This window comes from Macrotis lagotis, chromosome 1 (genome assembly GCF_037893015.1).
Source record: "Macrotis lagotis isolate mMagLag1 chromosome 1, bilby.v1.9.chrom.fasta, whole genome shotgun sequence".
NCBI classification, from domain to species: Eukaryota; Metazoa; Chordata; class Mammalia; order Peramelemorphia; family Peramelidae; genus Macrotis; species Macrotis lagotis.
In genome coordinates, this window is record NC_133658.1 from 910,616,095 (window position 1) to 910,638,599 (window position 22,505).

At 35.9% G+C, this 22,505-nt stretch overlaps 1 protein-coding gene across 1 annotated transcript; it reads right to left on the reverse strand.

Moving 5' to 3' along the window:
* Nucleotides 1-16,162: 16,162 nt before the first annotated feature.
* Nucleotides 16,163-20,606, reverse strand: LOC141508832 (olfactory receptor 6Z7-like). Its single transcript, XM_074217793.1, has 3 exons — nt 20,522-20,606; nt 19,121-19,225; nt 16,163-17,125 (listed from the first exon to the last, which is right to left on the reverse strand). Exons 2-3 carry the CDS (start codon nt 19,127-19,129, stop codon nt 16,163-16,165), a joined length of 972 nt encoding a protein of 323 aa, XP_074073894.1. The 5' UTR covers nt 19,130-19,225; nt 20,522-20,606.
* Between the last annotated feature and the right edge of the window lie 1,899 nt (nt 20,607-22,505).

Below are 22,505 nucleotides of genomic sequence, written 5' to 3' on the forward strand. Positions count from 1 at the left end.
CTCATACAGAGTTGGTGAAATAAAAATGTTTTGTAACACCACAATAGAAATTATTATTAATATTACAATATTACTCAACCTTTCTCATATGTTCTCTTCATTCAGCCATTTCCTTCTCCTATTTAATCAGCCATGATAAGCAATCAATGCCTGCCCCCTACCAAACTGGCTCTTCCTTTTCAACTTCTCTTTTTTACTGTCACTCACCTCATCCATGGAGTTTTCTGTGATGAACTCTGAAAGGGCCAGTTGCCCAAGTCCTCCTTTGAGTCTTATAGATTTTACTTTTCTCCTGTTGGGCCTTTTCTCTCACTGAAAGAACATAAATTTAAATTAAAGCATCTCATCTGGATATCCCCATGGTCTCCACAAAGAATTCTTCCTATTCTTCCAAAGGGATTAGTGAGTTTATTTTGCAAATCTATAGAATTTCTAGTTTTCATTTTCCTCCATCTTTCTGTCAGTAACATTGACTATCCACTCCTCCTGGATGCTACCCCTTCCTGTGCTTTTCATGACTCTGATCTCTCCTTGTTTTCCATCACCTCTTGAATTGGTCCTTCTCCATCATTTTCAGGGATTCCTTTTCTTCTTCTTCCTGCCCCTTAAATGTGGGTGTACAAAAAGACACTTTCCAAGGTTTCTATTCATCTGTTTCTGTGGTTTCCCCTTCAGCCACAGAGCCTTATTTGATCCCTTTGTAGTCATTGTCTGTCACTGAATTTCTTAAATTAAATATGGAATAGTTATGTATTGATTATTTTGAATTGTGACTTTTGCTCACTTTAGTATTAGACTCTCTTTCATCTTTGAATTTACACAATACTTGTGTAAATTTCTCTATCCAACCCCAATTACCTGATTTTCCTAGAGGACAGAGTACTGTACAACCAGTAAGCAAGACCAAGGTTCAAGTACTCTCATTTGTATCAACTTTGGATAAGTCACATTATTTCAATGAAAGCAACTCTTAAGACCTAGATGAATTGCCAATTCATATTAGTGATAGTGCTTACAACAAATGGACTATCCTTTATATTTATGAAACCATAGATCTATGACATTCTATAAAGTATATCAAAATATTCTTTGGAATGCTTTAGTTGGGATTTGCAGTTGTCTATTGACACTGCAACTGCCTGGCTATTTGTATCCATTAGTAATTCAGAAGCAACATCATCCCATTATGATCATCCTCCCCAAACTCACCAGTTTCCCCATATTCCTTGCCAAATTCCTCTTCTCCCAGTCTTGCCATTTTTGTCTTTCTCTATGCCTCGCTCTCTCTCCTCACCCAAGTACAGTCAGTTCATAAGTCATTTTCTACAAGTATTAAGATGTACCAATTCACCCAGGTTGAAATCTTTTTTAACTCTTAGTCATAGTGCCCAATCATATTTCTAGATGCCTTACCTGAGTGTGATGAGTCACTAAGTTAAACCTGAGTCTCCTTTATGTTTCCTGGAACATTTCCCAGGATTATGCCCATGAAAGAACTAGAAGTACAGATGGTGGAAGCCTGGATGTACAACTAGGTCTGAAGAGTAGGAGATGCCCAAAGAGCTCCCAGGTCAAGAGGGCCAGGGTCATCATCTGCAGTCACAGATTAACTGTGCCATTGGAGAAGTCAGTGCCAGACTGTCTGTTTTCATATTCAGCAATAGAAATGTGTGATATGGTCTGGAAAATCATAGACACTGGATGATAGAACTGGAAGGGTTCTTAGAAGGGATCAAGTTTCACACTTCTTACAAATAAAACACCTAAGACTTAGAGAAATAAAGTCAGAAGAAACATGGTGGGCTAATCAGAAACTCAGGATTTAGAGTTGGGAGGGCCTTCAAAGATCATCTAGTTTAGATTTATTTAAAATTGAGGAATCAGAGGCTTATAATATTAAGTCATATTCCTGATTTGACAAGCCAGGATATAGTATTGGAACTCTAACTTAGTCTGAAGGTACTAAGTGCTCTTTTCCCTATGACAGGCTGCTGAAATTTCAGGTTCCATATTCAACAGGCAGATAGACAGGGAACCTTAAACCTGAGCTGCCAGCCTCAGAGGCTACTGTGAAACCTTTGGGAGTTGGGAAAGCAATGGTTGCCAAAACCCTTTTTTTCCCCATTGCTTACTCTGAGGTTGGAAAAAAGACAAAGTTACTACTTTGGACCTATCATCTAATTGGAAGGAGAACTCACTTGTCTTATAATCAGAAGACAAATTTTATTTCTAAATCACTGCCAGTAATTTTAGAAAAAAAAATATGTAGAATGGGAAACATACCACATGATTAAAGAAGGGGATATGTTGGATTTTTTTTAACTAGAAAGAGAAGGAATTTTTCAAACTATATGGACCAAAGAATTGAGAGATTCTTGTTGCTGTTCATCCTTCTACCTTGAAGAGGACCAATGGTGTCCTGGGGTTGATGTCTTGACTCAGATTGGATTGGATTTCAGAGAGGAAAGGCGGTGCAAAGTCATCCGACTCAGTCTCACCTCCAGAGTCACTTCAGTTCAGTGGCAAGAAATAAATCAAGATATCTGAAGATAGTCTCAGAGATTCTTAGTGGATACCAAGAAAATGAATTTGATATCTTGAGCATTCAAAATGCCTTTTTCCAGAATGGGTCATGCAGAGAAAAATGTGGAACCCAAAAGTTTGCAGAAGGATGAATATGGAAAACTACCTTTGCATATAATTGAGGACCAAAAGAATAGGACCTTCAAACTAGTTCACATCTTCATCTCTGATTTCTTGAACTATTTTTAACAACCTTGCTGTTTAAAATAAATATAACATTTCATTGATGTCTTTGGCTTTTTATATTAATATGATTTTCTTCAGCTGTTTTTCTCTTCCAAGTGATAGACATTATTGTTGTTCAGTTGTTTTTAGTCATACATGATTTTTTGTGACCCCTTTTGGGGTTTTCTTGGCAGAAACTGGAGGGATTGACCATTTCTTCCTTCTACTTATGTTACAGATGAGAAAACTGGCAACCAGTTCAGGGTCACATAGCTAGGAAGGATATGAGGTTGGAACTGAACTCAAGTTTTCTTGACTACAGACCTAGCACTCTAACCACTGAGTAACCTATTAAGGGAATAATAACAAATCCTACAAGTTGAGGTTCTTGGGGGGGGATTAAATGAGATAGCTATAGAAAGTACTTTGTAAATCTTAAAGTTCTATAGAAATGATGACTTTTGCCACTGCTACTGTGCTGCAACACAATATTGCTATTGCACCTGCCCCCATCGTCTAATTCATAGAGATGTGAAAATTAAGCTAAATAATTTGCAAAGTCTTCTGACAATTTTCAAGGACATTGTCAAGAACAAGCCAAGATGGCAGAGTGTCATCAAAGCACTCCCCATGATCACCTCTAAATACGTTTGAATAATGACTCTAATGAAATGCTAGCATGTCAACAAGATGAATTGAAATAATTTTCCAGCTTAAAAGCTTAGACAGCTTAGAAAGTTGGAAAGAAGGGTCTGCTGGCCTGGGGAAGAGTGGAGTACAGTCAAACACAGACAGCACCTGCTTTTGGGAAAATGAGCAAACATAAAACAAAACCAAAAAAAAACCTAAAGCAAACAATAAAAATAAATACTTCTTACCATAGAAAGCTATTATAGTGACACAGAATTTCAAAGCACACACCCAGAAGAAGATAACAAAATGAAAACTCTTACATCCAAAGACTCCAAGAAAATTATGAATTGGTCTCAGATCATAGAAAAGCTCAAAAACAATTTTGAAAATCAAGTAAGAGAAGTAAGGAAAAATTGGAAACAGAAATGAGAGGAATGTAAGAAAATCATGAAAAATGAATCAAAATGTTAGTAAAGGAAAAACATACACAAAATGTGAAGAAAATAATACTTTTAAATACTGACTTGTTCTACTGGGAAAAGAGGTACCAAAGAGGAGAAGAATACCTTAAAAAATGAAGAACTGATCAAATGGAAAAGGAGGTAGAAAAGTTCATTAAACAAAGTAATTCCTTAAAAATTAGAAGGGAGCAAATGGAAGCTAATGACTTTATGAGAAATCAAGAAACAAGCAAAGCCAAAAGAATAAAAATTGTAAGACAATGTGAAATATCACACTGAAAAAAAAACATCTGACATGGAAAACAGATCCAGGAGATATAATTTTGTTTTTATAATTTTATTTATTTTGAGTTTTACAATGCCTCCCTCAATCTCTCCTCCTTACCCTTCCCCCCCATAAGGTAGCCCACTAGTCTTCACAATGTTTCCATGGTATACACCAGTCCAAGTTGAATGTGATGAGAGAGAAACCACATCCCCAAGGAAGAAAAATAAAGCATAAGACATAGCAGAACCACATAGTAAGATAATGGGTTTTTTTCCCCTTAATTAAAGGTAATAGTCTTTGGTCTTTTTTTCAAACTCCACAATTCTTTCTCTGGATACAGATGGTATTCTCCACCGCAGATACCCCAAAATTGGCCCTGATTGTTGCACTGATGGAATGAGCAAGTCTATCAAGGTTATCATCACACCCATGTTGCTGTTAGGGTGTACAATGTTTTTCTGGTTCTGCTCATCTTACTCAGCATCAGTTCATGCAAATACTTCTAGGATTTCCTGAATTCCCATCCCTTCTGGCTTCTTTTTTTTTCCAAGTGAAATTTAATTTATTATTACTATTATTACAATAATTTTGTTATAAGAGTAAACATAAACCTCCTCCTCCCAAGAAAATGAGAAACCTCAAGAATAATGAGAGAGAGAGAGAAAAAAAAATGTGTTCAGATTCCAATGGCTCTGTCTCTGGGGTGAGTTGCTTTTTTTTTCACCATAAGTCCACCAGAGAAGTTGTTTCAATATTTTTCCTACAGTTGCTATTTCTAGCTGTACCTCCACTCTATTCCTCCCCACCTTTATTTATTCTATTCTCCAGGAGAGATAATTTTTAAAAAATCTTGGACTACTTTCAATCCATTATTAAAAAAAAAAACTAGAAGCCATGCTTCAAGAAATATCAAGAAAAACTAACCTGATATTCTAGAAACACAGGGTTAAATAGAAATTGAAAAAAATTCACTGATTCTCAAGTAACTATCAAAATGAAAACTCCCACATCAAGGAGAAAATATTGCAGGCAGCCTGAAAGAAACAATTCAAATAGGGAGCCACAGTCAAGATAGCACAAGATTTAACAGTTTCTGTATTAAAGGATTGGGGGTTTGGAATATGATACTGCAGAGGACAAAGGACCCAGGATTACAACAAAGAATCACCTACCAACCAAAATTGAATATAATCTATCGGGGGGAAAAAGACATTCAATGAAATTGCAAATTTTCAAACATTCTTATTTTTATTAAAATGTTTTTTATTAAATTATCTTAGGGTATCTCTCTCATGGTGGGAGAGAGGGGTGGGGAAATTCCAACATAGAAGCTCTTTTATGCACTTTGAAAGACTTTCTGTCCCATTCATGCCAGCCATAGGCTGGGGTCACAAATCTAATTGATACATTGGTTCCTATATATTTCCCCACCCTGATCATCATACTAATGAGCAAGAAAAAATAGATCTCCTTGAGCACGTGCAAATGAGAAGGTCAAGATTCTACTCTTGACCAGTTAAGGACTAGTTTCTTCTGATCTAGTTCGTCATATTTGGAATGTGATTAGAAGAACTCTCCAGTTTTGTGACTGGTTGGGGCCATTCCCCCTTTATAATGGATTTCAAAGAGGTCTCCCTCCACACCCCGTGAAGATTAAAAATGGCCTTCATTTCTCACAACTCCCCTTTTTCTTTTTAATAACAACTTGTTCTTCACACTTCATCAGCAGTGTCTTCCTCAAATGAATTCACAATCCTCATCCTCAATAGCACTACTGACTTTTTCTATCAATATTTTTACTTCTTCATTATTAGAGCCATACACCAGTCCTAATTTGCTGATAGAATTTTGTACTATTAGAGTTATAAACTGGATCAAACATGGGAGACATACACGGGCAATAGCATTATCCCAACTTAAATCAAATTGCTTACCTTCTCAATGAGGGGTAGATGGATGGGAAGGAAGAGAGGATCAATAGTAAGATTCCCAGCAACTGTTTGCACCATGAACCAGTAAACCCATTCATCCAAGAGGTACTAAATGGGCTTGTCTAGATTTGGATTTGAACATGTGCCGATTTTCTGATATCACTGGTTATCTCCTTTACCACCTGTACATTGTCATCTATCTTGAGACAAAAATTTGATAAGTTCAGTGTACCACAGACTCCTTCTTCAGCCAACAGGTAGTCTAATACCAATATATGTTGAATAATTGCCTCTCTTGTTAGCATGGCTTGGTCAGCCAGCAAGTCTAAGTCCTTAGTTGTCAAACATTCTGTATGAAAAGACTAGAGCTGAATAGAAATTTTAACATTCATTCGCAAGACTCAAGAGAAGCATAAAAAGATCAGCAGAAAGGGGAAAACAAAAGGGACTTAATTAAGTTCAAGACTATATTCTACATGGGAAGATGACAGTGGTTAATTCATGAAAATTTTCTTATTTGGGCAGTTAGTAATATGTGTGTGTTTGTAGCATGTTTGCATGTATGTAGGTGTATATATTCATATATACATATATACACACATATATATACACAGAGAACAAAGTATAAGTTGAATAGGAAAGGATGATATCTAAAAAAAAGTTAAAATTAATGCATGAGAAGAATTTTCTATAAGAAAGGTAAAGGGAAATGTAGAATGGTATAAACTATCACATAAAGGAAAGAATAACACTTTTTTTTACAATGGAAGGGAAAAGGGGGATGTGAAATTGAGTGAGTGATACAGAATTGGCTCAAATAGAGAATAACATACAATTTTTTGTGTATGTCTAGAGAATAACACATATTCATTTGAGCATAAAAATCTATTTTACCCCATAGGAAAATAGGAAACAAAGGGGAAAAGAGAAGGGAGGGCAGATTGGAGGAGTGGATAGTCAGAAAAAAAGCATTTTTGAGTAGGTACAGGGTAAAAAAAGAGAGAATAGAATAAATTCGAGGAGAAGGCGGATGGAAGGAAATACTGTGGAAAAAACTATGAAACTGAAAAAAAAATTGAAGCAAGTTTCTCTGAATACACAAAGAACTCATTTCTCAAGCATATAGAGAACTGAGTCAAATGTATAAAAATAAAAACCATGCCCCAAATGATAAATTAACAAAAGATATGAACAGTTTTCAGATCAAGTAATTAGAGTTATTTAAAGCCATATGAAAAAAAAACTCTAAATCACTATTGATTGCAGAAATGCAAATTAAAATATTCTGAGTTACCATTGCATACCTATTAGATTAGCTAACAGGACAGAAAAGGGAAAGGAGTTTGAGGGGATGTGGGAAAAATGGGACATTAATATGCTATTGGTAGAATTGTGACCTAATTCAACTTTTTTTTTAGGTTTTTTTGTAAGGCAAACAGGGTTAAGTGGCTTGCCTAAGGCCACACAGCTAGATAATTATTAAGTGTCTGAGACCGGATTTGAACCCAGGTACTCCTGACTCCAGGGCCAGTGCTTTATCCACTATGCTGCCTAGCTGCCCCTAATTCAACTTTTCTATAGAGCAATTTGTAATTTTGTCTTAAGGTCTCTAAAGCCATGCATATCCTTTGATGCAGTAATATCACTACTAGGTCTGTATCCCAAAAGAGAGTAAACAAAATAAAATGAAAATGATATAGATAGATACATAGATAGATAGATAGATACAAATAGATATGTATATGCACATTTATATATCTATATCTATCTAAATATATATGTATTTATGTTAATGTTTGTCCTTCATTCTTTTTTTTTTAGGTTTTTGCAAGGCAATGGGGTTAAGTGGCTTGCCCAAGGCCACACAGCTAGGTAATTATTAAGTGTCTGAGACCGGATTTGAACCCAGGTACTCCTGATTCCAGGACCGGTGCTTTATCCACTGCACCACCTAGCCGCCCCTGTCCTTCATTCTTGAAGATGACCATGACATCAGGGGAGATGATGCCATGGCAAGCACATGAATTGTATTTGATTGAGAGGGGGCTGTGCAAAGATAGCAGCCTCATTTTCTTCTCTGAAACCATCTGGGTCCATGGTCAGATGTGAATCATGATGACTGGAGATAGCCCTGGAGGTGAGGCAAGCAATATTGTCAAATGTAAATTGTAATGTGAATGATTTTACAATTCTCAACAATAAAATAATTCAAGACAATTCTGAAGGACTCATAATGAAAAATACTATCCAGCCCCAGAAAAAGAACTGATGGTATCTGAATATAGATTGAATGATACTCTTTTAAAACTTTATATTTCTTGAGGTATTTTGTCTATATTTTCTTTCATAGCAAGACCTATTATGGAAATATTTTGCATATATAATGTAAATCAAATTGCTTACCTTCTCAATGGGGTAGATGGATAGGAAGGAAGAGAGTATTGGGAACTCAAAAGTGTTAAAATGAATATTAAAATTTGTTTTTACATATAATGGGAAAATAAAATACTAAATGAAAAAAGAATGCATGTGCTATTTCAAGATTTAAAAATTGCTTTTATAAATATTTCATCTGAATCACATGACAACTATGTGAGGTAAGTGCTACAGATAGTATCTCCCCCTTCTCCTTCCCTTTCTCCCTGTCCTTCTCCTTCAGATGAAACAAACTGAGTCCGCAAAGAGCAACTCATTGGCATTAAGAGGCAGGGTCACTTCCTCATATACACATCAAACTCTCTCTTAAGAAACAAAAACAAAAAACAGTTCATGACTCCATTTATACAAAACTAGACCTCTAGTCTGAAAAATAAATCTTTGTAGGGGATAAAAAATAGTTGCCCCCTTTTTATTGGGTCCCTCTTAGATTAAGAGACAATCCTTTCTCTCCTTCTTGAGCATCCCTCCCCCCCCCCCGAATTTTGTAATTCCCTGAATCAACCCATATATCACTTAGGAGATTAGCACTAGTGAGTTTTCAGATATTCTCAAGATATGAAAGAGAAGCAATTGGAGAGTGAAAGGATTCCCTTTACAAAGTCTAAGTGGCACCAGTATCATTTTACCTTTTATAACTTACTTTTAATAAATACTGTCTTGAAATCTCTCTCTCCTAATTTTCATAAACATTGCTCTGCAGATAAGTGAGCAATGAAGGGAGTACCTGATTCTGGCCTTGATCATGACTGAAACTCCCTTTCAGGAAAGAAAATCACTCATCAATTCTCCCTCCCCAGAATCATCAATGGCACAACTGTAATCTCCTTAGCTAAGATATCTTAATACTAATAGCTACAGAATTACAAAGGTCTTACTTTACAATTTATTCTGCAGTGTCACTTTTCTGGTATTGAGACAAGTTTGGACTCCATTTGAATTTTTCCCCATATTTATTACATATAAATATACATACATATATATATATATATATATATATCATCTTTCTCAGGAATGAGATTACTACTATCAAAAATGAAAAGGATGATTTCACCACTTAGAAAGCAATATTTTGGAGTTATTTTTCCTAACTATGCCAATATATTTGACATTCTAAGAAATGGCTAGATATTTATGAAAATATAAATTGCTTTATTAGCAGAAGAGGAAATAAAAATACTTAAATAACCCTATTAAAAGAAAAAATAAACTGAACAAGACATCAATGAACTCCTTAAGAAAAATAATTCTCCCAGGCCAGATGAATTTACAAGTGAATTCTACCAAACATTCAAAGAACAAATAATTCCAATACTATATAAACTATTTGGAAAAATAAGCAAAGAAAAAATCTTTTTATAAAGCAAATATTGTGCTATTATTTAAACCAGGAAGGGTCAAAACAGTGAAAGAAAATTTTAGATCAATTTATCTAATGAGTATTGATGTAAGAATTATAAATAAACTTTTAACAAAGAGATTACAAGCAAGCTTTCATGAGAATAATACACTATGAGCAGGTGGGATGCAGTTCTGGTTCAATATTAGAAAAATTATTAGCATAATTGAACATATCAATAGAAACCTAACAGAAATTCTAAGATTATCTCAGAAAATGCAGAAAAAGCATTTGTCAAAATACAGCACTCATTCCTATTAAAAACACTGACGATGGGGCGGCTAGGTGGCATAGTGGATAAAGCACCGGCCTTGGAGTCAGGAGTACCTGGGTTTAAATCCGGTCTCACACTTAAGAATTACCTAGCTGTGTGGCCTTGGGCAAGCCACTTAACCCCATTCACCTTGCAAAAATCTGAAAAAAAAAAAAAACTACTGATGAGCATAGGAATAAATGGAGTTTTCCTTAAAATAAACAGCATCTATCTAAAACCATCAGCAAAAATTTTATATTTAATGGGGTTACATTAGAAGCATTCCCAAATAGATTGAGGTGAATCAAGAATGCCCACTCAGCACTATTATTCAAAATTGTGCTAGAAATGTTAACTTTAGCAATACAAACATTAAAAGAAATCAAAGGAAATGGAATAGTCATCGAGGAAACAAAACTCTTACTCTCTGCAGATGACATGATAGTATACATAGAGAATCCTAGAAAAACCAGTAAAGAACTATTTAAAACAATTACCAACTTTAGCAGAGTTGAAGATATAAAATAAACCCACATAAATCATCAGCATTTCTATATAATACCTATATAATATAATATAATACCAATATAATGCCTATATAATACCAGAAAACTCATGAGCTATATAAACATAACTACAAAGTACCTTTCCCAAAAATAATGTCAGATCTAAACAAATGGAAATATTTCAATTGCTGATGAGCAGACTGAACTAATAGACTACAAATGACAATTCTACCTAAATTAATCTATTATTTAGTGCCATGCAAAACTACAAAATGTTTTTAAATAGCTCTAAAAATGGCAAAATTCATTTGGAAGGACAAAAATGATCAAGAATACTAATGAAACTAATGAAAAAAAGTTAAAAAAAATAATGTCCTAGCCAAACCAGATTTAATAAAGCAAGAATCATCAAAACTATTTGGAGATGATTAAGTCAAAGAGTAGTGGATCAGTGAAATAGATCAGATACAAAAGAAACATGTTAAATGATTATAGTAATCTAGAATTTCATAAGCCCAAAGACTCCAGTTTCTGATATAAAAACTCACTATTTTGCAAAAACTGCTGGGAAAAGCGAAAAATAGTGTGGCAGAAATTAGACTAGATGCACATCTCATGCTTTATGCCAAGATAAGGTCAAAATAGGTTCACAATTTAGACATAAAGGGTGATAATACAAGCCAATTAGGAGAGCAATAGATAGTTAGTTTACCCATCAGATCTATGGAGAGAGGAAAATTTATGACCAAAAAGAGATAGAGAACATTATAAAATGCAAAATCAATAATTCTAATTCCACTAAAGTTTATGCCCAGATTCAATGCAACCAAGATATATTGAAAATGGAGTTCAATTTATAAGAATAAAAGTCATTTTCCAACTGTTAAATGGTTAATAGATATGAATAGACAGTTTTCAGAGGAAGAAATTAAAGCCATCTATATTCATTAGAGAAAAAGATCTAAATAATTATTGATTAGAGAAATGCAAATTAAAAAAAAAACTCTTAGATACCACTTCTCACCTATCACATTGACCAATATGACAAAAGAGAAAAATGATCAATGTTGGAGGGGATGTGGAAAAACTGCAACACTAATACATTGTTGGTGGAGTAGTGATCCAATCATTCTGGATAGCAATGTGGAACTATGCCCAAAGGACCATGAAAATGTTCATAGCAATTCCAGTACTAAGTATGAATCTCAAAGAGATCACAGAAAAGAGTAAAAAGGATGTACATATATTTTAAATAATAATTTTACAAACAATTTTACATATGTTTAAATAATATTTATAGCAACTCTTCTTTATGATGACAAAGAATTGGGAATTGAAGAGATGCCCTGCAATTGGTGAATGATTAAACAAGTTGTGGCACAAGAATGTAATGAAATGGTATTGTTCTATAAGAAATGATGAACAGATGGATTTCAGAAAAATAAATTTACATGAATTGCTGCTGAGTTCAGGGAGCCCAACCAGAAGAACACTGTATACAGTAGCAGCAACACTGTGTAATGATGAACTATAATAGATTTAGGTCCTCTAAGCAATGCAATGATCAAAAAGAATTCTGAAAAGCTTGTCATGGAAAATGCCAAGAGAACTACTGAGTCTAATTATAGATCAAAGTACCCTATTTTCACTTTAAAATTTTTTTTCTTTCTTGTCATTTTTTGCCATTTACTCTGATTCTCCTTTTATAACATGACTAATATGGCAATATGTTTAACAGAATTGTACATGTATTGTCTATATCAGATTGCTTGTTATCTTATGGAAAGGTGAGGAAAATGAGAGGGAAAAATTTGGAACCCATAATTTTACAAAATTGAATGTTGAAAACTATCCTTACATGTAATTAAAAGAATAAAATACTATGAAATGTAAACAAGCAAGAGCACAATAATGAAAACAACAATAGCGATCAGGACAATTTGCACAGCATGAGGGATGGAAATAGTCTATAATGAAGCTGCATTAAAAATTCAACTTACAAGAAATTATGCCTTAATTTCAGTTACTTTTTTATTTGACCATTTAATTGGACTTAGATTTTACTTTTTTTTTTTAGGTTTTTGGCAAGGCAAATGGGGTTAAATGGCTTGTCCAAGGCCACACAGCTAGGTAATTATTGAGTGTCTGAGACCAGATTTAAACCCAGGTCCTCCTGACTCCAGGGCCAGTGCTTTATCCACTGCACCACCTAGCCACACCTACATATAGTTTTTCAAGATAGTAATATCAAATTAAACTTTGATTTTATATGAATTTCTATGTCTATTTTTCACATCCCCAAAAGTTTTCTTTCTTTAATTAGATTTACCAAACTAATGATTATGTTACATGTATCATTTCATTGTATGTAAATTTATATTTCTATTATTAGTAGTAATATTAAGTGATTTCCTCATCGGGTTTTTTATATTTCGTGTTTCTAATTTTGAAAACTTCATAGTTTTTGAAAATTTTCTTTAAGAAATCAACTCTTGAGGCAGCTAGGTGGAGCAGTGGATAGAGCACCGGCCCTGGAGTCAGGAGGACCTAGGTTCAAATCTGGCCTGAGACACTCAATAATTACCTAGCTGTGTGGCCTTGGGCAAGCCACTTATCCCCACTTGCCTTGAAAAAAAAATCCTTAAAAAAACTATGTGTAATGATAAAGGAGAAGAATGGAGATAATATTTTTAAGAAGTAAAATCTGAGTCCAATTAAATGGTCAAATAAAAAAGTATGACTCAAATTAAGACATAATTTCTTTTAAGTTGAATTTTTAATGCAGCTTCATTATAGACTATTTCCATCCCTCATGCTATGCAAATTGTCCTGATCGCTATTGTTGTTTTCATCATTGTGCCCTTGCTTGTTTACATTTCATAGTATTTTAATCTTTTAATTACATGTAAAGAGAGTTTTCAACATTCAATTTTGTGAATTTATGGGTTCCAAATTTTTCTCTCTCATTTTCCTCACCTTTCCATAAGACAACAAGCAATCTGATATAGACAATAGATGTACAATTCTGTTAAACATATTGCCATATTAGTCATGTTGAGAAAGAAGAATCAATGCAAATTTGACCTCAGACACTTAATAATTGCATAGTTGTGTGACCTTGGGCAAGTCACTTAACCCCATTGCCTTTCAAAAGCCAAATAAATAATTTTTTTATAAAAAGAAATCAACTCTCACTATTATCAATCTTGAATTCCCTAAATTCCCTTGGATTTTGCATGAGATATTAAAAAAAACTTTTTACCCCAATTCATATTGTTGTTCTTACATTGATTTCAATTATGCTAAATATTTTAAGGATATTTTATATAATAGTAATATAATTTATTTAATCATTTTAATATTCTCCATTTCATTAGTTTCTCCAGCATCTGGTATTTGGAATATTAACATTGGCCATTGGAGAATGAATTTGAAATACATCATCACCAATGTCCTTTAATCTTGCTGGATGGTGCTTGGGCTTCAGCGAAGCACAGACTTTGGCCTGTACCCACACGAGTTCACAATGAAAATTCAAGGAGTAAAATTAGTAGCCTCATCACTATGGACACCCCATTTCAATCTTCTTCCCAAGTTCTCTGCTTTTGATCATTCTACACATTTTTATTTTTTTTGGGGGGGTGCAAGGCAATGGGGTTAAGTTACTTGACCAAAGCCACACAGCTAGGTAAGTCTGAGGCTGGATTTGAACTCAGGTCCTCCTGACTCCTGCATGATGCTCTATCCACTGCACCACTTAGCTGCCCCCATTGTACACATTTTTAAAAATCATCACTGAATAAAGGGCAGTCTGTTCAATGATGGAGTAGTTCTATTTTGTTTCTGTCAGATTCAGTCAGATGGGATCTTGGTGGTGGCCAAGATTACCAAGGAGCCTTCTGTACTCCTGATTTTATTTCATTTCTGCTTTCCTTTTGAAATCACTAGGTTATATTAGATAATGATTAGATCTTTTTGTGTGTTATAGATATGGTTCTGAGAATGGTTCTGCACACTTCTTATGGGAAGAGAATGGGACTCATGCTGTAGAGGGATTCCTGTTTTCATGCGAGTTGGACTAGAAGGCTGTGAGGTCACTTACAATTCTGAAATGATGTTTTTAGCATTTTACCATGTTCTCTACTACTAACACATTTTTGCATCGAGTAGGCACTTAATAAGTATTTTATGTCTGTTTTTATTAGATATTCTTGAGGAAAAATAAATGACTATCAATCACTCCATTCCCTTGTGTTTCCCCACATATCATATCAACCCCAGGTTGCCATCCATATTCAAGGACTTATACAGAATGGTTTCATGTACCCTAATTTTCACAGGCATACATATCTCCATCCTTCCCCCCCCCCCGCCAAGTACAAAAGACACTCAATATGATCTCAGTAACCTGCCAACACAGGTAGAGCTGCTCAAGCTCAGCCAATCTGGTCCATGTCCTATAGGCCGTGATCTGTCTGTTTGCCATGATAGAAAGCTTCCTTCTGAGGTACCATTGCACAATGGCTAGCTGCTTTCACATCATCAGCTCATCTCTTCTTATCATACAACTCCTTCACATATTTTAGAGTTCCTCCTTGAGTGTGTTTTAAATCTTTCTCATCTTCCACACAATAGAGAATAATAGTTCAATTTGAGGGAGGTATTACACAGATAGAGTACCAGAACTGAGGCTAAAGACACAAAGACCAGGAAGGGGTTTCTATAATATTGAAAGGGAATGGAAATCAGGGTCTAAACTAAGATTTTGACATCTGCAGAAAGAAAGAATATGGATGATGCTTCTGTGTAAAAAGTGGTTTAAATACAATTGTCAAAATGGTAAGGCAGTAACATAAAGTGAGGGACCACAGTCTGAGAATTATTCACATTTCAAAATAATAAAAATCTCAGCAGAAGGCTCAACACATCAATATTGAGGACACTGGGATCATAGTAGAAGTAAAACACAAGGGACAAATTTCCAGAGCATACCGGCTTCAGACAGATGCAAAACTCCTAAGCCACTTGCAGAAATAATTGGGAAATGTTTAACAAAATAAATAAAAATGTAATTCAACATACATAATGATAATTTGTGGTTTTCTAAGTCAATATATGACCTGTGGGGATCTATTTCTATTTGAGTTTGACACTACTGGAATGGAGCCTTTGAAAACAAACTTAAAAATCATCTAGATAAGAATATGAAAGAAAGAGAACATGGAATGTTTCTATGTATTGAGAAAATACATTGGACTATAGTCATAGAACTGGAAGATCTTCTAATTTTACCTTCACATCTTATAAATGAGGACACTGAGAGTTCTTTCTACTGCAGTGAGATCATTGTTCACTTTGAGGTCAAGCAGCTGAGAAGGCTCAGCAAATCACTGGAAGTGGGAAGAAAGAGAGATGGACGTAGCTAACATGCCAATGATGCAATAACTGTGAGCACAGTACAGGAAAGTCAGAAAAGAGGAGGATGGCTACTGGAACATGCCAAGGGAGTGCAAATTTTAGTGCTTCTTTAGCTGGCAGAACTCTGGCTGATCCTAATTTTGTGAAGGGTCTTATGAAGAGCACCTTGGACCTCCTTGTTCCTAAGGCAGTAGATGATTGGGTTACACATGGGTGTGAGCATTGTATAGATAACAGAGAGCAATTTGCTAAGGTTCATGTCTTCCATGCGCTTGGGTCGGGCATAGATGAAGATGGCAGCCGAGTAGAAGATGCCAACTACAATGAGGTGAGAAGCACAGGTGGAGAAGGCCTTGAGCCGGGCAGCAGTAGATGGCATACGCACCACAGCTGCCCCAATAGCCACATAAGAGACCAGGGCAACCATCAAAGAACCATAGAAAATAACAATGGCTGAGATGAAGTCAACCAGCTCAGTTAGTGCTACATGGGTACAAGATAGGTTGAGTAGAGGGGAGACATCACAGAAGAAGTGGTTGAGGACATTGGGGCCACAGTAGGAAAGGCCAGAAATAAAAACTGTCTTGATCACAGAGACACTAAGGCTGCCCATCCATGAAGCTATGGCCAGCATGAGGCAGACCTGGGGCCTCATGAGTATTGGATAGTGGAGAGGGCGACAGATGGCCACATAGCGGTCATAGGCCATGGAGGCCAAGAGTGTGCACTCAGCACAGATGAGTGTGATGAAGAAGAAGAGTTGGGTCATGCAAGATGTGAATGGAACATGGCAAGGTCCTGACCACAGTCCAAGCAGCAGGGTGGGTACTGTGACTGAGACATAACACATCTCCAGGCAGCTCAGGTTCCCCAGGAAGAAGTACATGGGCTTGTGCAGCTCTGTGTGGCTCCAGATGAGCAAGATAATGATGGTGTTCTCCAAGAGGGTCAACAGGTAGAGGGTGAGGAAGACAGCAAACAGGACACCACGTAGACCTGGCCTTGTCGACAAGCCCAGTAAGATGAACTCCTTGACTCGCGTCATGTTGGCCTCCTCCCAGTGTCTTCCAGGCTAAGGATAAAAACCAAAGTCTTCATGGTATTGCAAATTGTCACAAAGTTATTTGGACTAATTTGGAGGAAGATTGGATGGGGTGTAATCAAACTAACAGCAAAACTTTATTATATGCTTCTTATGTCTCAGAAGCTATACTAAACTCTAGAAATATAAATAAAGTAAAATTCTGTCGCTACTCTTGAAGAGATTATATCTAAAGGGAGAAACCATATGTCTATAACAATTAAGCTATTAAGTGTAGGGATGTAAAAACAACAAGAACAATAATCTCAATCAATTCCTGGCTTCATAAACTTATATTTGCTGTATGGAATAGCAGAGTTAAAGAGGAGAACGTTGGGATAACCTCAAATTTAGGAGCCAGAAGGAAGAAAAGGAATCAGTGAAAAAGACTGAGATGGAACAATCAGCAAGGCAGGAGATAGATCAAGAGAGATTATATTCTATTACCACAAATGCTAAAGAATTTTATAGAAAATATTTAGAGGGGAGGCTAGGTGGCACAGTGGATAGAGCCCCAGTCCTGGAGTCAGGAGTATCTGAGGTCAAATCCAGCCTCAGACACTCAATAATTACCTAGCCGTGTGGCCTTGGGCAAGCCACTTAACCCCACTGCCTTGCAAAAAAAAAACAACTAAAAAATATTTAGAGACAGAGATTGAACCTATGATTTCACTGGAATAGGAAACACTCAATTCTCTCTGCCAACTGTGTCCAGAGCACAAAGGTTAAATGACCAATCCAAGATAACACAAGCAATAAGTGTCAACAGTGGGACATGAACCCAGATTATCTTGGTTCTAAAGTCAGTTCCCAAAACATTGAAATTCTGCTTCTCTACAGTGTTTGGAATTCTCCACTCATTTTCTGAATTGAGACAAGGACTGGTGTTATGAAATGGACTTCATTAAACCAATCTTAACCAGTCAAACCTACTTAAACTTTTTTTTTTGCATTCAGATTATATATTTTTCCTGTTAATTACTATTCACCTTTGCATTGGAGGGGACATGCATGCATGTATGCATATGTGTATATTTTACTAAGCAAAAATAAAGTTTGAATTTGTCTTAACTGAACCAAGGAGAAAACAGATGTCTCAAATATTGAAGTTGGGGGAATTTCAAACAACTGCTCAAAGAGATTGTCATCCGTACTCTTCCTCTAGAATCTAGGACCAACATCCTGTACTTTTTGGACAGATCCCATGTACCTTTATGAATACAAAATAATTTCTTCAAGCTAATTAGCTAAAATATTATCAAGGAATTGAAGGTTACAAGAAAGTCCCCAAATCATGCCTTGAACATAGTGGGAGCAGGTATTTAATATGTATTTGTTGAAATACAAGGACATAAATTCCTATGGATATCGGATAAGAAATGAGTAAATGGGATAGAATCACAAGAGGAAGCTAAGAGATAGGGAAATTTGACTACAAAGTAACTGCTCCTTCCTTTGGGGAGGTTTTCATTGCAAGTCTTAAGGATTTCTAAGTTCCTTAAAATAAATACATACATAATACACACATGAATATATATATATGTGTGTGTGTACATATATACATATATATGTATGCACACACACACACACACACACATATATATATATATATGTATATACATCCATATATTCCCACAGTACATAAATAATACATATGAAGAATACTGGAGAAGTCACAAATCCTGTATTCAAAATTAAGTTCGATCTTCTAGGTGCTATCAGTGTAACCTCTCCTCCTTCTGAACCTTTTCCCTCATCAAAATATGACTCATGGAACCTCTCACAGAGAGTTGGTGAAAGAACAGTGCTTATTAACCCTCACACAACAGAATAGAAGGATAAGGTATTCTTAATGGTACTACATGGTCCTTCTCTTGCTTCAGCCTTTTCCCTATCCTGCTATACCATCCAAAAGAAGCATTCACCACTTCCCTTCCCAAATTGACTCAGTCAGCTCTTCCTTCACAATTTCTTTCTGAGACTCACCTCCTCCATGGATGTTCTGTGATCAGACCTGTAAGGTCCAGTTACCCCAGATCCTCCTAAGATTCTTGTCGACGTTACTTTCCTCGGGTTAGTCCTATTCTCTCACTAAAAGAAGATAAAAATGTTAAAATGCAACATCTGGATATCCCCATGGTCTCCACAAAGAATTCTTTCTACCCCATTAGTGAGTTTACTCCACAAACCTGGAGAAAGGATTTTAGTGTTCATCATCCTCCATCTTTAGCATTGATTAACCCTTCGTCCTGGATGCTACCCTTCCTGTGTCTTTCATGACTCTGATCTCTCCTGGTCTTCCACCTACCTCCTCAATTGTTCCTTCTCTATCATTTTCAGGAATTACTTTTGTCCCCCTCCTGTTCCTTATGTGGGTGTAAGAATTTTTTTTTAAATTTAAGGTGTCCATTGAACTGTTTCTGTGGTTTCCTCTTGGGCAACAGCATTGTCAATTGTTTACTTTTGGTCATTCTCCATTACTGAAATCCTTAAATCAAAGATTGGGATAAACACGTATTGGCTTTTTTGTAGTGGGACTTTTTTGTATTTTTATTTTCACTTTAGAGTAGAGGATTATTGGACTCTCTTCCAACTCAACACAGTTCTTTGTTGTTGATGTTGTTGTAGGTTTTTGCAAGGCAATGGGGTTAAGTGACTTGCCCAAGGCCACACAGTTAGGTAATTATTAAATGTCTGAGGCCAGATTTGAACTCAGGTACTCCTGACTCCAGGGCCGGCGCTCTATCCACTGTGCCACCTAGCTGCCCCTACACAGTTCTTTTTAAGTGAAGTTTAAATCTCTTTATCCAACCATAATTGATTTTTCTAGGAGTCAGAGGGTCAGTCTATCAGTTAGATAGAATACTCTGATTCACATCAACAATGGATAATTCATTTCACTTCAATGAAGGCAACTTTAGGACCCAAATGAACTATTCATATAAGTGAAAGTGTTTTCAATACATAGAGGATTCTTTAGATTATTGAAATCATAAATCTATGACCACTAACCCTCTCAAAAAATTCTTTATAATGTTTTAGTTGGGATTTTACAGTTGTCTGCTGCCACTATTTGGTTGCTTGTATCCATCAGTAATTCAGAAGCAGCAGAATCCCATTATCACTATCATCCCTAAACTTTATCTATGCATCCTGTTTCCCCATATTCTTTGCAATATTACCCTTCTTCCAAGGTTCACCACTTCAGTCTTTCTCTATGCCATCTTTCTCTCCAGCCAAGTCCAGTCAGCTGATTTTGTGTTGAATCTACATTTTCCAAGTTCTACAAATAGTGACATGTATTAGACTAGCTATTGGGTCACCCAGTCCCAGGTCCAGCACTCTTTGAACTCTGCTTCCCAGTCTTTATAACTCTGACAATCTTACCTGAGTGTGGTAAGTCACTGAGTTAAGTCCAAGTGCCTTTTATCTATCTTGGAGCATTTCTTGGAATCTATCTATTAGGGAAATCAGGAGAACAGATTGTAGAAGCCTGGATGTCCAATCAAGTTGTAGAACCTTAAGAACCAAAGAGAAGAAGGTGTCCAAAGAGCCCCCAGGTCAGGAGGTCCAAGTAGAGATCAGGACCATCATCTCCAGTTCCCATTTTAATAACTCTGCCATTGGAGGAGTCATTACCAGCCTGCTCCCTTGTCTACACAATTATTATAAATGTGTGATGGGCATGAACTGGAAGACCATAGATTCCAGGATGCTAGCACTGGGAGAGTTTTAGTGATACCTTTTTATAAACAAGACAACTGTGAGAAAACATGATGGTCTGATCATAAGCTCACAGGAATTAGAATCCTATCATCTAGTACAGAATCCTTATTTACAGGTGAGGAAACCAAGGCTTACATAAGGTTAAATCACATTCCTGATGTCAAACAACTAGAAAATAGTACTGATGCTCAAACTGAAGCATGTTGACTTTGAAGGCAGTGAGTGCTCTTTTCACTATGAGAGGTACCTGAAATTTCACAACTTACATATTCAATAGGCAGATGGACAAAGAATCTTAAACCTGAGCTGCCAGCCTCAGAGGCTACTCTGAAACCCTTGGGAGTTGACAAATTGATGGTTGCCAAAACCCTTTTTTTTTCCATTGCTTATTCTGAGAATTGGAAAGAAGTCAAATTTAATACTTAGGACCTGTATTTAATTGGAATTTTATTTCCAAATCAATGTCAGTAATTTTAGGAAAAATATGTAAAATAGGGAATGTACCATAGAAATGGAGAAAGGCATGTGCTAGAAATTTTAATTTTTTTTATTATTCTAATGGGAATGAACTTTTTAAGCTATATAAACCAAGTTATTTGGACCAGGGAGATGAAAGATCCTTTGTTGTGGTGGTGGTGGTATTGGTAATGACTTTTCTTCTTTCCATCTCAAGGAGGACCAATATTATCATGAAGGTGATGTCTTGACTTATGAGTGAATTGGGTTTAAATGAGGAATGACTGGGCAAAGTCACCCACCCTTTTCTCCTCCAGATTCACCTAAGTGCTGTGACAACACATGTCAAGAAGATGACCCTGGAGAGTCTTAGTGATTAACAAGAAAAGGAACTGATATCATTTAATTCAACATGACTTCTTCAAGAATAGGTCATGAAGGGGCAGCTAAGGTGGCACAGTGGATAGAGCATTGGCCCTGGAGTCAGCAGTACCTGAGTTCAAATCCGGCCTCAGACACTTCATAATTACCTAGCTGTGTGGCCTTGGGCAAGCCACTTAACCCCATTTGCTTTGCAAAAGCCTAAACATAATAATAAAAAAAAAGAATGATGAGTTAAAAAAAAAGAATAGGTCATGAAGACTAGTTCAAGGCTTCACCTCCCCTTACCTGGACTATTGTAGCAAACTTAAAAAAATAAGATATTTTTAAGAAAAATAAAATTTTATTGATGTCTTTGATTTTTTCTATTAACATATTCTCTCCCAGATTTCTTCCTTCTTCCTTTCCTAGAGATTGTTATTCAGTTATCTTCAATCATATCTCAGTTTTGTGATCCCATTTGGAATTTTCTTGAAAAAACACACTGGAGTGCTTTTCCATTGTCTTCTCTGCCTCATTTTACCAATGTGAAAACTTAGCAAACAGGGTTAAGTGACTTTCCCAGGGTTAATCAGCTATAAATGTCTGAGGCCAGATTTGAACTCAGGAAGATGAATCTTCCTGATTCTGTGCCCAACACTCTATCCATTGCAAAACCTACAGAAATTCATCTCATGTAAAAATAATATTTTAAAGACAAAAAAGAGGGGAAAAAAAATCAAGATCACCAAACAATTATCAAAAAGGCTAAATATAATACCAAGTTCTGGTGAATGCTTATTAACATCTGCAAAAGGGTGATGTGGGA